The sequence below is a fragment of the Myotis nattereri genome (genome assembly GCF_964212035.1).
Source record: "Myotis nattereri genome assembly, chromosome: 2".
Classification (NCBI taxonomy): Eukaryota; Metazoa; Chordata; class Mammalia; order Chiroptera; family Vespertilionidae; genus Myotis; species Myotis nattereri.
The window spans coordinates 160,516,029-160,530,708 of NC_138076.1; the positions used below are offsets into that span (position 1 = coordinate 160,516,029).

The 14,680-nt window shown below is 43.7% G+C and overlaps 1 protein-coding gene across 1 annotated transcript in view; it reads left to right on the forward strand.

Moving 5' to 3' along the window:
- CS (citrate synthase) overlaps nucleotides 1–14,680 on the forward strand; it is a 37,008-nt gene that overhangs the window by 10,657 nt on the left and 11,671 nt on the right. Inside the window, exons 2-6 of the mRNA XM_081084393.1 lie at nucleotides 8,452–8,502; nucleotides 9,754–9,861; nucleotides 10,570–10,635; nucleotides 11,442–11,573; nucleotides 11,818–12,006. Coding sequence (XP_080940519.1) covers nucleotides 8,452–8,502; nucleotides 9,754–9,861; nucleotides 10,570–10,635; nucleotides 11,442–11,573; nucleotides 11,818–12,006 — 546 coding nt within the window. The remainder of the gene's footprint in view (nucleotides 1–8,451; nucleotides 8,503–9,753; nucleotides 9,862–10,569; nucleotides 10,636–11,441; nucleotides 11,574–11,817; nucleotides 12,007–14,680) is intronic.

Below are 14,680 nucleotides of genomic sequence, written 5' to 3' on the forward strand. Positions count from 1 at the left end.
GTGCACTCGGGGGGGGGGCATCCCTCAGCCCAGCCTGCACCCTCTCACAGTCTGGGAGCCCTCAGGGGATGTCCAACTGCCATGGAGGTGGGAGAGGCTCCCGCCACCGCTGCTGCGCTCGCTAGCCATGAACCGGCTTCTGGCTGAGTGGCGTTCCCCATGTGGGAGCACACTGACCACCAGGGAGCAGCTCCTGCATTGAGCGTCTGTCCCCTGGTAGTGCGTGTCATAGCGACCAGTCATTCCGCCGTTCAATTGATTTGCATATTAGTCTTTTATTATATAGGACTAGAGGCCTGGTGCACAACTTCGTGCATAGGCAGTTGACTGGCCGGCCCCACCCCCGATCAGGTTGTTGGGGGCCAGTTGGGGCCCGGATCAGTCTGGTTGGCTGCCACAGTGCGCACCATAGCCACCAGTTGTTCTGGTCGTTCCGTTCACTGGGCTTTTATATATATATAGACTAGAGGCCCAGTGTGCGAAATCGCGTGAGACCCACTGCACTGCCACATGACCCCTGACCCACCACATCGCTGCGAGACCCATCAATGCACCTCCTGGTGACCGTTCGTTTGGTTGTTATGGCATCATGGTCACTGGCTTTTTATAATATAGACTAGAGGCCTGGTGCATGAAATTCATGCACGGGGGGGGGGTGTCCCTCAACCTGGCCTGCACCCTCTCCAATCCAGGACCCCTTGGGGGATGTCCGACTGCCTCTCGCAATCCGGGACCGCTGGCTCCTAACCGCTCACCTGCCTGCCTGCCTGATCACCTCTAACTGCTCCCCTACTGGCCTGAAAGCCCCTAACTGCCTCTGCCTCGCCCTGCACCCGGGCCCCAGGATTCCCTCCTCTAGACGGTCGAAGGCACCCAGGACCTGGGCTTCCCTCCCTCTGGCCAGCTGCAGGCACCCAGGACCCGGGCCAGCTTCACCTGGGCTGGCCACAGCTTCAGGGGACCGTAGGTGGGCAGCTTGTCCCTCTCCTGGGTCACAGCCCCAGCCGCTGGTGCCCAAGAACGTGGGGCAGGCGGCTTGTCCCTCTCCCGGGCCGCAGCCTGGTTGGTCCCCTTCCTCTCTCACCAGTGTTGAGTGTCTGAGCCGTTATAGCATGAAGGCGTGAGGGTATGATGACCATTTGCATATTAGCTCTTTATTATATAGGATTGTATAACAAATACTACACATTTGCTATGTGCCAGACATGGTTTTAAGTGCTTTGTAAAAACAGGGTAGGGCTATAGTTTTACAGTTGTGAATACACAAAACAGTTTATTCTTGTATTATAATTTATTCATTATTGTATTTTCTGTACAAATGACTGTAAACCTACTTTTGTCCCACCCTGTATTGAATTAATCCTCAGAGCAATCCTTTGAGGTAGGTACAGTTATTGTTTCCATTTTACATCTAAGGACACTGAGGTACAGAAATGTTAAATGACTTGGTTAGGGTTACACAGCCACGAAGTGGCAGAGAAGTGTAGAATGAGAAGAGACCAGCTTTATTCTATAGTTATGTAACCAAGCTCTCCACAAATTAGCATTGTTTTGCAAATTGGAGATCTGGCTAAGAAGAAGTGTTGCTGATGGAGATTAGGGACAGTTGAGATCAGTTCTTTAAGTTACTCCTGAGGCTCCTCATTAAATGACAAAGATGCTCTCTACAAAGGAAAGTAAGACTTTGCTATTGGTGGAAGTGGGGTGATAGTTTAGTTCCAAGTTCCTTCCTCTTACCTAATCATTTGCTTAAAGTAGCGTTCATCTAAACAGATCTGAGAAATGACTAAGCAGCAATCATGACCCTCTGATTCCCTAATGATGTTGCATTCTTATAGCCTTGTTAAGTGACCTTCCACCCTTTTCTTTCTGATTTCCTCTTTCATTTTTGTGTTATCTTGTTTTAATCTTAAGTGAATTAAAAGGAGAGGGCCACTCGTTGATTCTAGCAGTTCTCTCTCACAATGGGGGATAGACTGTTTTTGTTTTATGTTCTTATTGGTAGAAGAAAGACCTCCAACCTGAGGGTATTTCCATTTTCATCTTAAGATGTGGGCCCCATTCTATATGTTGAGCTCATATATATATTTTCCCCCTAAGATTTAACCTTAGACTGTTCTTTTTATAATCCTCTTGCCAATGAAGCAGCCAGCCATTATGGAAATTTAAAGATGGTTTAGAAGTGGAAAAATTGTCCATTATGGAGGTATTTTAACTTCTTTCTTCTCTCAGATGATATGTTGTCCCACCCACCTGCCCCCTCCCCTGTAGCCTCTTTAAAAACTCAATCAACCACTGCAACAACCAATGACCCAGAATTACAAGGTGTACCGGTTATTAATAGCAGATTTTGTAATCAAAGAAAACACGATAATTTCAAGAGAAACATCAAAAGTGCTTTATTTGAAGTAATGTCCATCGCTAGCTACACATTTCCCCATCTTTCAGGTAATTTGTGGATACTGTCCCAATATAACTTTCCTTGTTTTGAAGCAAACCATTCAGAGACCCAGTTTTCCACTTCTTCGTATGTTTTGAAGTGCTGCTCAAAGTGCATGTGCCATCTATCGGAACAAGTGGTAATCTAAAGGAGCAAGGTCTGGTGAATACAGCGGGCAGGTTAATACTTCCCAGGCAAGATCTTTTAACGTGTCTTTAACTGGTTTTGAAGTGTGTGATGATGACATATGTATCATCATGAAGCAAAATTACTTTGCCGTGTCTTCTGGAACATTCTGGTCGTTTCACAATCAAGTGTGGTTCAAATTGATTATTATCAGTAGTGATCAGTATTAATGGTTTTACCTGATTTTAGAAGCTCATAATACACTGCACCTTCCTGATCCCATCAAATGCAGAGCATTGTCTTCTTTCCGAAGTGATTTGGCTTTGCAGTCGATGTTGATGGTTGACCTGGATCAACCCCTGATTTTGTGCATTTGGGATTCTCAAAATAAAGCCACTTTTTTCTTTTTAATATATTTTATTGATTTTTTACAGAGAGGAAGGGAGAGGGATAGAGAATTAGAAACATCGATGAGAGAGAAGCATCGATCAGCTGCCTCCTGCACACTCCCCACTGGGGATGTGCCCTCAACCCAGGTACATGCCCTTGACCGGAATCGAACCTGGGACCCTTGAGTCCACAGGCTGACACTCTATCCACTGAGCCAAACTGGTTAGGGCAAAGCCATTTTTTATCGCCAGTCATAATTCAATGCAAAAAAGTCTTTCTTTCGTGCCGTTGAAGCAACATTTTACTGATGACTTTTCAGTTTTCCATTGGTCTTTCGTTCAGTTGATGTGGCACCCATTTTCCTTCCTTTAAAATCTTTCCCATTGCTTGTAAGCGATCAGAAATTGTTTGCTGAGCAAAGTTTACTCTTTCTGCAAGCTGTTTTTGAGTTTGACACGCATCTTCATCCAGTAATGCTGTAATTGTTGGTCTTCACACTTTTTTGGTTGACCTGGACGTCTTGGTCTTTCACATCGAAATCACTTTGAAAGCGTTTAAAGCAGCGTCACAAGTGTCTTGAGATGGAGCATGTTCACCATAACCTTCCTGAAGTATTCAGCAGCACTTTTCTTCAAAATTAAGTAATGAATTAAAACTCCCCGCAAATGCTTTGGGGGGGGGGGGGGGAGGCACGAAATTTGACATTTTTAAGCGTAAAAACATCTATGATGTTAACACCTTCAGAAAATTTGACATATGAGGTTTTGAAGCTTGCTATCAATACAACAAAATAGCATACATATCAAATCGCATATATATCAATATCTGTGCAACTCCATCTATTGAAAAAAAACTGCATTATTAACCAGTACACCTAGTAAAAGGGCTGCTGCAGTACTGATACAGTTGCTGGGAGATGGGGCCTCTATAATAGGGGATCTGTGGGACCATTGAGCATGGAATAGCTTGAACATGGCTATTAGCTCCGTAGAACAATAGTTTGACTTATTCACATGTTTTTTCTTGTCCCTTTTTTGGTGACTAATAAGAATAGGAAAAGTTATCTCCGTAGTGTTGGGTCCAGCTCCCAGTTGTCCCTCGCAGGGTGAAGCGGCTAAAGGGCTCTTTGTGCTGTTTACTTCTTGCCCAAATGGTCCTCAGTGAACTAGAGGAGACTCTTTAAGAAGTTAAGGAAAGGAGTTATGACAGACACTGATTAACAAGTTGAGGTGTTCTGCCTTTGCTTTAGGGATAGTTTGCCTGTGTTCTCTGGATGTAGCTTTAGAGGTATATATATAGATAGATATATAGATACTAGAGGCCCGGTGCACAAAAATTTGTGCACTCGGGGGAGGGGAGGTCCCTCAGCCCGGCCTGTGCCCTCTCGCAGTCTGGGACCCCTCGGGAGATAACGACCTGCTGGCTTAGGCCTGCTCCCGGGTGGCAGAGGGCAAGCCCAATCCCTAGGTGCAGCCCCTGGTCGGGCTCAGAGCAGGGCCGATTGGGGAGTTGGGGCACCACCCCGTCATGCACAGAGCAGGGCAGATTGGGAGGTTGTGATGCCACCCTCAGTCACGCTCAGGGTAGGGCCAATTGGGGGGTTGGGGCACCGTCCTGTCACACTCAGGGCAGGGCCGATGGGGAGGTTATGGCTCTACCCCATCACAGAGCAGGGCCCGTGGCGGGGGGGGGGGGGGGGTTGGGGAGCTCCCCGCTATCAGGCACAGAGCAGGGCTGCTCAGGGGGTTGGGGCCCCGCCCCCTGTCACACACAGAGCTGCAGGGCGATCAGGGGGTTTGGGCGCTGCCCCCTATCACGCTGATCCTTGGTGCCAGGAGGCATATTACCCTTTTACTATATAGGGTAGAGGCCTGGTGCATGGGTGGGGCCGGCTGGTTTGCCCTGAAGGGTGTCCTGGATCAGGGTGGGGGTCCCCACTGGGGTGCCTGGCCAGTCTGGGTGAGGGGCTGAGGGCTGTTTTCAGGCTGGGGGTGACTGAAGTTCCCAACCGCTCCTTTTTTTCTTTTTCTTTTTTTTTATTCTGGGCCAGCTTTAGCTTGAGGCTTGGCTCCAGCTCTTAGGCCTCCGGCTGAAAGTAGATTTCTGGCCTTTGCTTACAATGTTGCGAATCTGCTGGCTGAAGTCCTGCGGTATTTGTTACAATGTTTCTTAAACTGCCCGCTCAGAGGCCTGCAGCCGCAGGCAGGGAACTTTGGTTTCCTCCATCACTGAGGCAACCAAGCCCCATGTTAGTTTCAAGCTGCCTGGCTGCCGGCCGCCATCTTGGCTGACAGTTAATTTGCATATCTCTCTGATTAGCCAATGAAAAGGGTAGCGGTCGTACGCCAATGACCATGTTTCTCTTTTATTAGTGTAGATAGATAGATAGATATAGATAGATATATCTTTATTGTTGAAAGTGTTATAGATGTCCCCCCTTTCCCCCTCTCATTGACCCCCTGCACTCTGTTCCCACCACCTTTTCAGGCTTTCACCTTAGATTTATTCTTTTTTATTTATTTTATTTTGTTAATCCTCACCTGAGGATATTTTTCCATTGATTTTTTAGCTAGAGTGGAAGGGAGAGGGAGGGACAAAGAAACATTGATGTGAGAGAGACATATCGATTGGTTGTCTCCTGCATGCACCCCAACCAGGGCTGGGGAACCTGCAATCAAGGTATGTGCCCTTGACTGGAATCGAACCCGGGACCCTTCAGTCCAAGGGCCGATGCTCTATCCACTGAGCAAACCAGCTAAGGTGGATTGATTCTTTTAAAAATAACCTTTTTCTGAAGGGTCACTTCTCTTTTCAACCCTTGGTACAACAGAAAGAGGGACACTAAAATCTAAAAAAAGCCTCAAGCCCTACTGAACTCTCATCCTAGGCAATGTAGCTTTTTGGAATTTATACAGTATCACTGGTTCAATGATTTTCAGAGCAACTAGACAGTAAGACAATATTTACTAGAAAAGGTGCTTCTGGCCTTTTGACAAGGGGGAGGGAGGTGTGGACTTGCTCCAGGTTTAGTTTGTATGTGTGTGATCCTTTTAGTTTGCAGTGCTTTCACATTCATTTTATCACAAAATAACCCTGTTGAGTTGTGTAGTCAGTAATAACACCACATTACAGATGGGGAAACTGGGGTTTATTTTGACTATCTCATTTTATCTTCAAAATCATCTCATGCAGAAAAGTTATATCTCCTTGTCTAACCCCTTATAGCTAGTTAGCCCAGTAGTCACACCTTGTCCATAGGGCAGCGGTTCTCAACCTGTGGGTCGCGACCCCTTTGGTGGTCGAACGATCCTTTCAAAGGGGTCGCCTCGACCATCCTGCATATCAGATATTTACATTAAGATTCATAACAGTAGCAACATTATAGTTATGAAGTAGCAACGAAAATAATTTTATAGTTGGGTCACAACATGAGGAACTGTATTTAAAGGGCCAGAAGGTTGAGAACCACTGCTATAGGGATTATGTTCCAATACTCCCAGTGGATGCCCAAAACCACAAATAGTACTGAACCCTGTGTTTTTCCCTATACATACATACCTGAGTAATTTATAAATTACTGACAGTAATAGATTAATAATAACTAATAATAAAACAATTATAACAATATCCTATATAATAAAGAGCTAATATGCTAATTAGACCAAACAGCAGAACGCAGAACGACCTTCTGGAACGGCCAGTGGGAGGGGGTGGGGCCGAGCCCCTTGCACAAATTTCATGCATCGGGTCTCTAGTACTGTAATAAAAGTTGTGTGAATGTGGTCTGTCTCAAAATATTTTATTGTGCTATACTTAAACCTTCTCACCTAAAGGAAGCACTTTATGGCTTCTGTTTAGCATATCCAATTTGCCATCATCACTACTCTATGTTTTGGGACTATTATTAAGTAAAATGAGGGTTACTTGAGCACAAGCACTGCAAAATCTCAACTGTGGACCTGATAACTCAGCCAACTAAGTGACTAATAGTGTGGATACATACACTGGACAAAGGGAAGATTCACATCCCAGTGGGATGAAGCAAGATAATGCGACCTTTAAACCTTATGAATTATTGCCTGGCCAGTGTGGCTCAGTGGTTGAGTGTCAACTTATGAACCGAGAGGTCACACGGTTCGATTCCCGGTCAGGGCACATGCCAGGTTTGCAGGCTCGATCCCCAGTGGGGGGCATGCAGGAGGCAGCCGATCGGTGATTCTCTCTCATTGATATTTCTATCACTTCCTTTCCCTACCTCTCAAATTAATAAAAATATACTAGGAAAAAAAACATGAAATGTTGATTTCTGGAATTTTCCATTTAGCTTTTTCAGACCACGGTTAACTGAAACCATGGAAAGCAAAACCAGGGATAGGTGCTATGTAGTTTAATTGGTTTTTTAAAGGCAGTGTTGAACTTTTTGTTGCAGGTCAGCAATCTTCTCATAGAAAGCTGTTTCTCTTTGGGGGGAAAAAAACCCTATCTCTAAACATATTAATAGGCTAGCTACGCTATTTGTCTTTGTAGTAAGGATTATAATATAGCCTTTTTATTTTATTTTTATGTTTTACTGATTGTAGAGAGGAAGGGGGAGGGAGAGGGAGAAGGAAAAACATTGATGTGAGAGAGAAACATTGATCAGTTATCTCCCACACATGCCCCAAACCAAAACGTACATATGTGCCCTGATGGGGGATAAAACCTACAGCCTTCTTGAATCTCAGGTCCATCTTTCTGGATAATTTTCTTCCTGAAGTGTATCTTTAAAAATCCTTTGGGTTCAGGTGTATAGGCAATAAACTGTCATCTTTTGTTTGTCTGAAATGTCTTCATTTCACCTCCTTTAAGATATTTTTTCACCTAGTACACAACTCTAGCTTAATTCTCTCAGCACTTTGAAGATGATTTTCTAGTTTCCATTACTGTTGCTGAGTAGCCTCCTGTCGGTTGTCACTCTGAGGATGTTCTGTCTGTGTGCTTTTTCCAGGAGCATTTGAGGGAGTGTCCCCATAGTCAGTCTTGGCCTGTGGGCGCTCCTAGGCTGCCTGGAAAGGTTGGAAGTGTTGCCAAAACACTACTAGGTGCCTGATTTTACCAGCAGGGCTAAGTAATCAATCAGTTCCCTCATTTGCTTTTCTCAGGGCCACTCAGAATTATTAAGAGCTAGATCGGGATGGACTAGGTACTCTGTAACAGCCTTTCTGACCTTTCCTCTGTGCCTACAAAGCCCAGCCCTGGAACCCCAATGACGGGAGAGAGTGTGTCTTCAGGGGGTGATGCTAAAGAAGCTCTGGATGCAAAAAGCAGAGCTAAACCCGATTGCTGCCTCCAGACTTGGTAACTCCTTCCAAGCTATTCAGGGCCTTTCGCAGCTTTTTTTATGCCAAACGGTCCTTAGAGGCTAAGATGAATACAGGTTGAGGCACTGTCACTTCTTGTTAATACATAGGAGGGAGGAGTAACTATTGCATAAATTTTTGTGGTTTTTTTTGCAGAATGCATCCTGTCTTGTTCTTGCTGCCCGGCATGCTAGTGCTTCCTCCGCGGTAAGTTTTGGGGGAAAAAAGACTGAGAATCATTGAGGCAGCCTGATCCTGGGATAGGGTTGGGGGTGGTTTGACTACTACCCAGATTCATCATTATTCTAATCTTCTGGAGGTGTTTGTTATTATTGTTATAACTATTATTTTAAGAAGTCAATTATTCAATAGTGTAGTGAGATGAGAATATAAAATGTTTTTGCCTAATCTTTTAAAAAATTTACTGTTTTTATTGATTTCAGAGAGGAAGGGAGAAAGAGAGAGTAACATCAATGATGAAAGAGAGAATCATTGATGGGCTGCCTCCTGCACAACCCCTACTGGGGATTGAGCCTGCAACTGGGCATGTGCCCTGACCAGAAATTGAACCGCAACCTCCTGGTTCATAGGTCAACACTCAACCACTGAGCTTGCCAGCTGGGCATGCCTAATCTTTTTTTTTTTTTTTTTTTTTTTAAATTGCCGAAACCGGTTTGGCTTGGTGGATAGAGCGTCGGCCTGCGGACTGAAGGGTCCCGGGTTCGATTCCGGTCAAGGGCATGTACCAGGAATGTGGGAGATGTGTAGGAGGCAGCTGATCGATGTTTCTCTCTCATCGATGTTTCTAACTCTCTATCTCTCTCCCTTCCTCTCTGTAAAAAATCAATAAAATATATTTTTTAAAAAAATTGCTAAAATATACATATCATAAAATTTGCCATTTTAACCATTTTTAAGTGTATTAGCTCAGTGGTAGTAAGTACATTCACATTATTGCACAGCCATCAGCACTGTCCATCCCCAGAACTTTTTCATGTTCCCAAATTGAAATTCTGTATCCATTAAACAACTCCCTATTCTCCTTTCCCTCTGCCTAGTTCTTTTAATTGGGTTTTAGAAAGACAGGAAGAGGGAGAGAGAGAGAAGAGAGAGAGAGGGAGGGAGGGGGAGAGAGAGAGAGAGAGAGAGAGAGAGAGAGAGAGAGAGAGAGAGAGAGAGAAGCATCGATTTGTTATTCCACTTATGCATTCATTGGTTGATGGCTTCTATGTGCCCTGACGGGATCAAACCCAAAACCTTGGCATATCAAGACAATGCTCTGACCAACTGAGCCACCCTGCCAGAGCTCCACCTAATTCTTTTAACCTCATATGTAGAGTAGTTGACCAGTCTTCCCTGGCAGGTAGAGAAAACCAAGTTAAGAAAAAGTCTTCATATACCTACTTTGCAGGTAATGTAGTCAGCATTTTGACCATAACAGCCTATTTCTCTTTTTAGAATTTGAAAGATGTGTTGGCTGACCTAATACCGAAGGAGCAGGCCAGAGTTAAGGCCTTCAGGCAGCAACATGGAAAGACAGTGGTGGGCCAAATCACTGTGGACATGGTAAGGGTTGTGGGAATTTGGCTGGAAAAGTAGCTCTGTAATGTGCTTTAGCAAAAGTATTGTTCTCTTCACTGACTATTCAAAAGCATTCTGTTCTATATAAGGAAATGTTGGTGCTTAATGATTTTTATTAGAAATTAGACTTATTTTCTTTAGATTTAATAGTTGAGCCTAACCTAATTCACCTATGGGAGGCATGAATGAAATTTCTATTTCTCTTTCCAACACCCTAGGTTTTGGAGCCAGTGCTCTCTGTCTTTGAGTTGACGTTGTACCAACCATCCAGGCCCTCTAGAACAGCTTTAGGATGGCTTCTCTTCTAGCCCTAAGAGTCTGAGCAGCTCAGATGATAATTCCACAGCAGTGTTTAGCCATTAGTCTTTTATCCCCTTCCCCTATAGTAGATCCCATTCTGTTTACTTTGGTTGTAACAGTGGGCATGAGAAAAAATAAAATTCAACAGGAAAAGGAAGCAAACAGAGGCAGAAACATCAAATAAAGATAGTTATTTCTCAATTTAAAAATTTCATTTCCAACATTAGTAGGTTCCCTTGCAAAGTTCCATACTGTAATAAGTTAACTCATTGGAAATCATCTCTCCCAAATGAAGTCTTGTAAGTCAGAGATAAATGACCTCTCCCAGATCCTACTAACAAGCTCTAGCCTGAATTATTCTGACCATCGGTTGCATCCTCTTCTTTTCTTTAGATGTATGGTGGCATGAGAGGCATGAAGGGATTGGTATACGAAACATCAGTTCTTGATCCTGATGAGGTAAGAGACCTTCACGTTAATCACTAATAATTATTGTGTTTACTGACTGTTGTGCACACCGTGTTTTAGACCACTAAGGGTAAGGAGAACAAAATAAAGCACCTTCCTTTATATTTTGGAAGCTTGAAAATAGGTATATATGGAATAACTGAAAAATAAGTTTACCTTTTTTTTTTAATATACTTTTATTGATTTCAGAGAGGAAGGAAAAGGGAGAGAGAGAGAGAGAAACATCCATGATGAGAGAATCATTGACCAGCTGCCCCCTGCAAGTCCCCCACTGGGGATCGAGCCCACAATCCAGGCACGTGCCCTTGACCGGAATTGAACCTGGGACCTTCCACTTCACAGGCCAACGCTCTATCCACTGAGCCAAACCAGCTAGGGCAAGTTTAGCTTTATTTTTTTTTTAATGTATTTTATTGATTTTCTACAGAGAGGAAGGGAGAAGGATAGAGAGTTAGAAACATCGATGAGAGAGAAACATCGATCAGTTGCCTCCTGCGCATCCCCCACTGGGGATGTGCCCGCAACCAAGGTACATGCCCTTGACCGGAATCGAACCTGGGACCCTTGAGTCCGCATGCTGAAGCTCTCTCTATCCACTGAGCCAAACGGGTCAGGGCGAGTTTACCTTTTTAATAAACCAGCTAGTAAAAGTACAAAGCAGAAGTAAGTTTTATGAAGATTTAAGTTTTAAAAGTTCTACTCTAATTTGTTGAAATGTCTGATAAGAGTAGGACCAGTCAATTATTTCCAGGCTAATACATTTAAGTTGTATAACATTCTCACTCTTCTCCTTCAAGGGCATCCGTTTCCGTGGCTACAGTATCCCTGAATGTCAGAAACAGCTGCCCAAGGCTAAGGGTGGGGAAGAACCCCTGCCGGAGGGCTTATTTTGGCTGCTGGTAACTGGGAAAATCCCAACAGAGGAACAGGTAAAGCAGGAGGACATTGGCCTTTCTCATTCTCCTCCTTTGCTTTTCTCTAATTTCTAACACTTAATCCTGATCTGGCTGTTGGTGGTAGTTTACAGAGATGTACAGTGAATGGGAGGAATCAGAGCAGAGTTCTGCGTATAAGGGGATTGGGTTGAATTTGCTTGTATTTTCTTACTCATATGTCACTGTCTTTTTCTCTTCTTTTTTCTTGCCTTGTTGAGCAATGTATCCTTTTTTACAGGTGTCGTGGCTCTCAAAAGAATGGGCAAAGAGGGCAGCTCTGCCTTCCCATGTGGTCACCATGCTGGACAACTTTCCCAACAATCTACACCCCATGTCTCAGCTCAGTGCAGCCATTACAGCCCTCAATAGTGAAAGCAACTTTGCCCGAGCATATGCAGAGGGTATCAGCCGAACCAAGTACTGGGAGGTAGGTAATTTTGGTGCAGTGATTGATGTGTGATGGGGATTCAGAGAGTAGAATGTGAAGGAAGAAAAAGAATATAGAATCTTTAGGAAAATTTACTCCTGAGTTATGCCAAAAACATATTTAACTATTTTTTATTGTGGCTTGCTTTTTGTCTTTGGGTATATGGAGCATGCTTTCTATCACCAAAGTTGTTAGTTTGTTTAGGTATAGATGTAAAAAAGAAACTATAATTCTGTAAAACCCTGTTGAAATACGTACACAGGGCTGTTGGAACATTGAAAAGGATGTGACTTTGTCCACACCAAGGTTATGCATTTGCTCTCCAGTCAGGGCACATGAAAGAATCAACCAGCCCGGCCAGTGTTGCTCAGTTATTGAGAATCGACCCATGAACCAGGAGGTCATGGTTCGAATCCCCATCAGGGCACATACCTGGGTTGCTGGCTCAATCCCCCAGTAGGGGCATGCAGAAGGCAGCCAATCAATGATTCTCTCATCTTTTTTTTTTTTTAACTGATTTCAGAGAGGAAGGGAGAGGGAGAGAGAGAAACATCAATGATGAGAGAGCATCATCGATCGGCTGCCTCCTGCACACCCCCTACTGAGTATCAAGCCTGCAACCCAGGCATGTGCTCCTGACCAGAATCAAGCCTGGGACCCTTCACTCCACAGGCCAACACTCTATACACTGAGCCAAACCAGCCAGGGTTCTCGCTCATCATTGACGTTTTCTTTCTCCCCCTCTCCCTTCCTTTCTCTGAAATCAATAAAAAGTTCTTTAAAATAAAAATATTACAATTTTTTAAAAAAATAGAATCAACCAATAATGCATAGATAAGTGGATCAACAAATTGATGTTTCTCTTTCACTTCTCTCTCAAATCAATTTAACTACAGGGTCCCTGAGGAAGAATTCATAGTGCAGTCTCACACTAAATTCAAATGGTCCCATGTCTTCCTCTTCAAATGAGAATCTTGAGAATGGCAACTAAGGCAACTCTAGAGTCTGGGACAGGGGTGGGCAAACAATGGGTTCTTAAACTGGACCGGAGGGCCGGAACAAAAGCATGGATGGAGTGTTTGTGTGAATTAATATAAATTCAAAGTAAACATCATTACATAAAAGGGTACGGTCTTTTTTTTTTTTTTTTTTTAGTTTTATTCATTTCAAACGGGCCGAATCCGGCCCACGGGCCGTAGTTTGCCCACGGCTGGTCTGGGAGGACTGATGCCAATCAGCCACAGTTCTGGACTAGCCCACTCAAGATACCTGTCAGGAGTGGGAGGGTAGTTCGTATCCCAGAAGATCCAGGATTCTGAGCTTTATTTTCTGAAAATGAAATGTTTGTACTCTGTAGTTGTAGTAGAAGAAGACTACTGTGCCTTGTCCCAATACAGAATATCTAATTCCTTCCATCCTCTTTGCAGTACCCCATATACTCATAAACACTGGGTAAAGTACAAGATTTCTGGTTAAGTTTACAGGAGCACATCTCATTTTCTTTTGTTTCTTATTCAGAGACAGGTAATGTAGGAGCACAAGAGTTCCCTTTTGCAGAACAGGTATACTAAGTGATTTTGATAATAAGATGCTAACCACCAAGTGGTCCTGGAAGAGTTTACTATGATGCAAGACACAGAATAGTCTGTGGGCCATACCGTGGTCCACTAGTCTGATGAAATCTCCTTGGGATTTTGTCAAATCCTGCTTCATTTGGTTGGTCAATATTTATTTGATGCCAACTGTGTATAGAGAATTATGTTTGCTGTTGGGGGAAGGAGGGAGGGAGAGTTCGCAGTTGATATTAGTCTGTTTGGCATTGAGAAGGAGGAGGGTATTGGAGTGGCACAGAATATACACATTCACAAGCACTTAAAGCATTTATAGAGCTGCACATCAGTAGATTCAGAAAGCTATATAACCTGAATATATTGCTTTTCATTTCCCCCCCCTTTTTTTTAATTAAATTTATTGGGGTAATGTTGGTTAATAAAATTATATAGGTTTCAGGTCTAATTCTAAATTATATCATCCGTATATATATATTTTTTTAATATATTTTATTGCTTTTTTACAGAGAGGAAGGGAGAGAGATAGAGAGTTAGAAACATCGATGAGAGAGAAACATCGATCAGCTGCCTCCTGCACATCTCCTACTGGGGATGTGCCTGCAACCCAGGTACATGCCCTTGACCGGAATCGAACCTGGGACCTTTCAGTCCGCAAGCCGACGCTCTATCCACTGAGCCAAACCGGTTTTGGCAATCCGTATATTATATTGTTTGTTTACCACCCCAAGTCAAGTTTCCTTCCTCATTTTTTCTTTTTAAATGCTATTCAGGTGATTGTTATCTGTGTGGGTCACCATAACACAAAAGATTAAATCAAGACCTGCAGTTTGCCAAAACCAGTTTGGCTCAGTGGATAGAACGTCGGCTTGTGGACTGAAAGGTCCCAGGTTCGATTCGGGTCAAGGGCATGTACCTGGGTTGCAGGCACATCCCCAGTGGGAGATGTGCAGGAGGCAGCTGATCGATGTTTCTCTCTCATCGATGTTTCTAACTCTCTGTCTCCCTTCCTCTCTGTAAAAAATCAATAAAATATATTTTTAAAAAAGAAGAAAAAAAAAAAGACCTGCAGTTCCTTAGCCAGTTTGGCTTAAGGGATAGAGCGT